This window comes from Delphinapterus leucas, chromosome 10, assembly GCF_059928025.1.
Source record: "Delphinapterus leucas isolate spDelLeu-1000000601 "Yukka" chromosome 10, BTC_Dleu_Yukka2, whole genome shotgun sequence".
NCBI classification, from domain to species: Eukaryota; Metazoa; Chordata; class Mammalia; order Artiodactyla; family Monodontidae; genus Delphinapterus; species Delphinapterus leucas.
In genome coordinates, this window is record NC_143138.1 from 81444460 (window position 1) to 81450459 (window position 6000).

Consider the following 6000-nt stretch of genomic DNA (forward strand, 5'->3'; position numbering starts at 1 on the left):
GGTACCACGAACATCCCTGATTGCTTATTGAGCGACTTTCAATTCTACGAATCCCCTTCCCAGATTTCCCTCTCTGGTGTCACTTTTAAAATAACCAATGGCTATTTTAAACAACCTCCTTTCGCGGATAACAGACCTTCCGGGCTACAGCAGGTGCACAGAACTGGGCCGGGGGCATTGTTAAGTCACACAAAACCCTAGTAGCTCTCTCGCATTCCTGTCCACTCTGAAAGAGAAGATGCTGAAAAGCCTTTGCACCAGGGAGACACCTCTGCAGAATGGGGGAGAGGCCCTTTCATTGTGAGCGTGGTGTTTGAGGGAGAGAAAAAGGTCAGCCAGAGGCCATCCCAACGTGCTCAGGGAAGGCTGCGTGGGGAACTCAGGCCAAGGCATTAACACGACAGGGAGAGAAACTTGCGGCCCCTGGAGCAGGGCTGGCGGGCCCGCGCATCCGGACATCCACTGGGAACCAGCTCTCGTTACTCTGCACAGAATCGTCATCTTTCTGGAGATGAAGAATTACTGCCGACAATACATTCAAAAGTCCAAAGGTTGGGAAATCTGGTGACCCAGTGTAATTCCGGAAAAGGAAAGCACGCTTCTTTTTAACACAGTCCCTTGGAAAGGAGGAGCAAGAACAGCCCTGACGTACCCTAAAGGCAAGAGGCACCGTGGGCCAACACAGTTCATTTGTATTGGGCCCTGGGGGTCTCCCGGCACTTCCTAATTTCACAGTCCTCAAAAATTAGATTTTACGGCCATAATTTCATATCAGAGGGACTTAAATCCTGTCCCTTAAAAAGCAACCAATTTCATTTCCCAGACTTCCACTTAACTCAAAAAAAGTGTCAGAAAACTCTTAACAGATAAGTGCTCCATCATGCAGGGGAATTGAGGCCACGCCTGTGACAACTTGTTGCAAAGAAAAGGACTCTGAGCTCAGACTAAAGCTGCCCAAAACTTTAAAAGCACTTGCACTTTTCAGATTTTCTCTCTGCCCATTACCCTGTGTTCGAAAGGGTCCCTATTCAGAAAAACGCTTTGCCCACCCCCACCAATCGGAAGATGCTCATGGTCTGCTGAGTTCTTCTTAAGTGATACAGAGACTCAAAGAGGATAATGGGCAGAAGGGAAGACCTCGGGGTAATCCAGACAAGAATCTACTTCTTAAACACACACACACACACACACACACACACACACAAGAATCTCAGCTTAGGTTCTGGAACAATTTGGTCATCTGCACTTTAAATCTAATTTGCATAAACAGGATGGAAAATATTTTCCAAACCCTTAATTCACAACACCCCAACACCTGGGCCTTCCAGCACAGCTGTAAAATTTGAAAGACAAAGGCCCTCTATGCTTCCCAACTACAATGGCAACCACCACGGGACCTGTGTTTATTTTCTAATGTAATCGTAAGCACCACTTTGGTGCCCAAACCAACAGAGGTTCGATTAAGTCACCCAGCTTCGGTACTGCAAACACGAAGGGAGACAAAATACAAAGAGACCCAAATCAATACAGTTGTCTTAATGTGACTCAGAATAACCACACTTGGTGACCTTTAAGGGATGTCCTTGCTTCCTAATGCCATGTCATCTTCCTTCCACACTGAGAAGGAGAATCATTTGTTCCTCCTCCAAGGGCCTGCCTGCCTTCCTATCACAATCCCATTAGGCCATCATTGAGCTAGCTGCCAGACCCTGTAAGCAAGCAATACTGTGCTCAACTTCATGCCACAGACAAGAGTCTAAGGTAAATTGTGTTTAACGCGTCTTAAACAGCTTCTGAAGCCATGCTCTCCAAAATAATTTCAAAGAAAGCAAACATCTGAGTTCTAAGAAGTTCAACTTCTTCTAAGGTTCTGGGAAGTTGGAATAGGGAGTGGCAGTGCTGGGAGCTATTTATGAATGTGCTGGTTGGACAAGGCCAATCGCACCTACGTAATGGGACGGCAAACTCAAGTAATGGCTCAATTACTACAACTATAAGTTATTGTGTTGAATAAGTTATCCTCAGGCCCTGGGAATGAACGTATTTTCCTTTCTCCCAGCGCCACTCCAGTTCTGCTATTCAAACCGCATTTACATCCACTATTAAAGAGTTTTACTTTCCTTATGCGGGGCTTAGGAGCAACTCCAAAATTAGATGCACTGTTTACAAAAGCAAAAAAAAAAAATTCCATAAAGCCACAGGTCCCCTTCTATCTCAAACCCACAGCCTGAAATTGTTTGAACTAGCTGCAGTAAATCTAGTTCATGGGGTTACAAACTAGCTCAAAGCATTTTCTAGACACAATGGACTCGGAGGGTGTAAACGTGGTGAAACTATAAGGTATTTTATTATATTATAGACAGAGACTTTCTCCCCTAAAGTCTTACTGAATCATAGCCAGGAATATAAAAGATATAAATATCCTGATGCAAAATTTAGACTAAGACTAATGACTTAAATGGAGAAATCTGAAGTCTAGGGAAAAATAAAAACACATTTGCTTGCTTTTTCTTTAATCAGAAAAAAAAACACTTCACAAACATTTTTCAAAGGATATACATTCTGTACTGAATACCCCATTGCCACATACTAACCAGAAGCCATACTACTCATATCTTAAAATCGAATCAGTTAACACCATCATCAGTATAATCAAGTCTAACTGAAGCTCAAAACAGCCAGTTTGGTATCTACTAATCATCAACTGTGTGAGGAAAAGAGAAAAGACTGCAATTTTAAAGGTATTTATGACTTGTGAAATGTCACTCCTTAGGCAGACAGAAAGCCCTCCAAACAACCAGTAGTTTTGCTCCAGAAATTAAAGGGCAAGGCAAAGTGGATCTTGTGGCCACAGGAAAGTGAAAACAGAGGACACCCTGTCCTCTCCAGGAAGCCACCACTTCTGAACTAAGTGCCTTCCCCACGATGCCACTGACACCTGGCATTGGGAGTCAGTCTTCCAACAGGTGAACACCTAAGATGTTAGTCTGATCCCACCCACATGATTTAACTTTTTAAAAAACTAAGAGTATGTAAAGGAAAACCCACAATACCCAAGACTACCACAACTAAATACAATACTACCTAACGACAAGGCTGGGCTCTATCTCCCACTACCTTACACAGCCACCACCTGTGTTAAAACCCACACCTTGATCACTGGTCTTCCCTAAGGGGACTCCAAAGAAACAGCAGAATACTGAAGAGAGATCCTACACATAAGTCAACGGTCCAGTTTCAGAACTCTGTAGGACTGATCACTAGTGACCCATGTGCAGCGTGGTCCAAGTTAAAGATCTGTGCCCCGCTCTCAAAGGTACAGGATCTTCACGTCAGAAAGGAATTAACTTCCCTTCTTTCCCTTCACAGCAACCAGATTCCCAGACCACATGTTCTTAGATCAAGCCACAGGTGTTGGTTAAAACCGGTGTCACCAGTTTTCTTTCTCTTTTTTGAACAGTGAATGTCCCGCCTGAGGTTACTACTGTGCCTCTTCTATATTCTAGGAAAGATGTCCAATTATTCAACTGAAAAGCAGAACTATTCAACCTAGGCCTCTTCTGGAAGGTACTAACAGTTCTGCAGAGATGTTAATTACTGATAACTGGACAGCATTTTGACTCATGGACTAGATTTGTCAGAAATTTTTAAAGCCTATGACATTCTACCATGTTTACAGAAATCTAATGTGGTGGTGGTGTTGTTTTCCTGCCAAACCTCCTGTAAGAAGTGTCCCACCAAGTCCGGATAGGCCAAAATCCGGACAGCACACAAAAGAGCCTCTTGCGGGTAAAACACACTCTGCTTAAATCAACCCAGAGTCTGGCACCCTCTTCCAAAGTAGCAATACTCCAAAATTAATTTGCACCATTTATAGAGGAGAAATGCTAGAGGATGGGCCCCACTCCACCGGATCGTCAAGCCCAATGGGTCCCCTAGGGAAGAGACAGGAAGGGTCTGGAACACAGTTCCCTAAAATGCCAACCAGGTGGAAAAGGACCAACTTCCAGCAGTCACAGATCTCCAGGAACTCTCAAAGCCCGAAAACTCAGGGAGTCCTCCAGGGAAGGACTCAGAGGGTGTCCTTCTGCCCCGGGCCTGAGCCAAGTCGGGCCACCAAGGTCCTGGGGAGATGAGGAGGCGGCTACACACACTCTCACTAATAAATAATGTAAATGGAAGACTGGAGGCAAAAGTCACCTTCATTCATTACCCACTGGAAGGCCAAGCAGCTCAGACAACAGAGAGTTGGGTTACAGAAGAGAAAAAAAGAAACACCCGGGGACCCCCAGACAGACTTCCTCACTCTCTCCCCTCCAGATGTTTCCCACTCTCCACCCACAGACATACACTCTCACCTCCTGACTCTTTACTCACATTCTCTTACCTCCAGAATCCCACCCACTCACCAACTCCCAGATGGCCTTCAGGAGCCACGCTCACTCACCTCCTGACCCCCACGACACTTTCTTCTCCTCCAGAACCTCAAGACCCACACTCGCTCACCTTCGTACCCCATGACCCACGCTCGATCACATCCTTCCCCCCACGAGGTACACTTTCCTCCTCCAGATCCCCAAGACCCACGCTCGCGCACATCCAGACCCTCACGAGACGCACGCTTTTCCCATCCCGACTTCTTCGCACGCACGCCCTCTCTCCTCCGGACCCCCAAGGACCACCACTACGATCCCGCGCGAACAGTTTTCCAGCTCATTCAACTTCACATACAAGCAGCTCAATCCGCACCCCTTTCCCGGGGAAACACCCCTGCCGCCCCGTCCCCAAGTGACAGCGTCCCGGGGCGCGGGGAGGACGGAAAGGGCGGCACTCACAGGCTCCGCGTCCAGGCGGGCAGGTCCCCGGGCAGCGCCGCCAGCCCGCGCCCGCCGCAGTCCAGCGAGTCCCCAGCGCAAGTGCAGGCGGCAGCGCAGGGCGCCCGCGGGCCGGCCACGGCCGATGCGGGCTCCAGCCGAAGTAGCACCAGCAGCAGCAGCAGCCAGTGGAGGAGAAGACAAGGCGAGCGGCGCGGGGCCCCGAGCGCTCGCCGGACCGGCCGCGCCATCTTGTCTGGAGCGCGCAGCGAACTCCCGGCGCTGGGGCTGCGAGGTCCGGGGCGACCGCAGGCGCGGGCGGGCCAGCGGGGGCTCCGCTCAGCACTAGGCTCCGCGCCGGGACATGGCCGCCGGCACAAGTTCTCTCTGCGGCGGCGACTCCGGCGTTCAGCGGGCCCCCGGTGCCCGAGCCGCTCCGCCGCGCCCGGAGGGGGCCGCGAACCCCGCGCCCATCCGGGCCGACCCGCCCGTGCCCGCTGCGAACCCTACGGATCCGGGCAAAGGGTGCTTGGCCGGCGCTCCTCGTTCTCCCGCCGCGCTCCTGGCCGGGCTTCGGAGTCCCCGTGCACGCCAAGTGCCGCCGCCGCTGCGAGGAAGGCGCTCAGGCTCGCAGCCGGAGCTCTGCGCCCGTGGGCATCTTCCTCACCGCTACGAGCGTCCAGCTGCAGACTCCGGGCTGGACGGCGCGGCCAACCCCGCACTGCTCCAAAGACCCGGTGCGCCTCGCTGTCCCAGCGCCGAAGACAGAGCGCGCGCACGCAGTTCCGGGCTCCGCACGGCTCCTCCGCTCTGCGAGAACCCCGCACACTTCGCAACCGAACAATCAACCGCTAGCAGCTCGCCTCCCCGGGGCGCAGCCCCGGCCTATCCCCGAGGCCCCGCCCCCAGCCGCTAGCCCTCGCACACCCCCTGGGCTTCTTGCCCCGCGGCCTCCAGCCGGCCCACGTTGGAGGCTTTGCAACAGCGCCCCGCCCCGCCCCCCGCCTGCTGCTCATTGGCTGACGGGGTTCACGGCGGCCAGCTTGGACGCCCATTGGAGCTCTCGCCATGATCCCGCCCCTCCTGCCTCTCGGGCCACCCCGCCCCACTCTCTTTTCCCACCCAAGGTGTGAAGGGCGGGGGACTGGGAGGAGAAAGGGAGAGACGGCCTCCGGCTCTTAAAGGG

General features: G+C 51.8%; 1 protein-coding gene across 3 annotated transcripts in view; it reads right to left on the reverse strand.

The window, feature by feature from the left end:
• Positions 1-5698, reverse strand: part of LRIG1 (leucine rich repeats and immunoglobulin like domains 1) — a 121119-nt gene extending 115421 nt beyond the window's left edge. Inside the window, exon 1 of one of the 3 annotated variants that reach the window (XM_089919527.1) lies at positions 4836-5698. In XM_089919527.1, coding sequence (XP_089775653.1) covers positions 4836-5065 — 230 coding nt within the window. In that variant the 5' untranslated portion in view covers positions 5066-5698. The remainder of the gene's footprint in view (positions 1-4835) is intronic. The other 2 variants (XM_089919528.1, XM_022572607.3) reach the window with 2 other exon arrangements.
• Between the last annotated feature and the right edge of the window lie 302 nt (positions 5699-6000).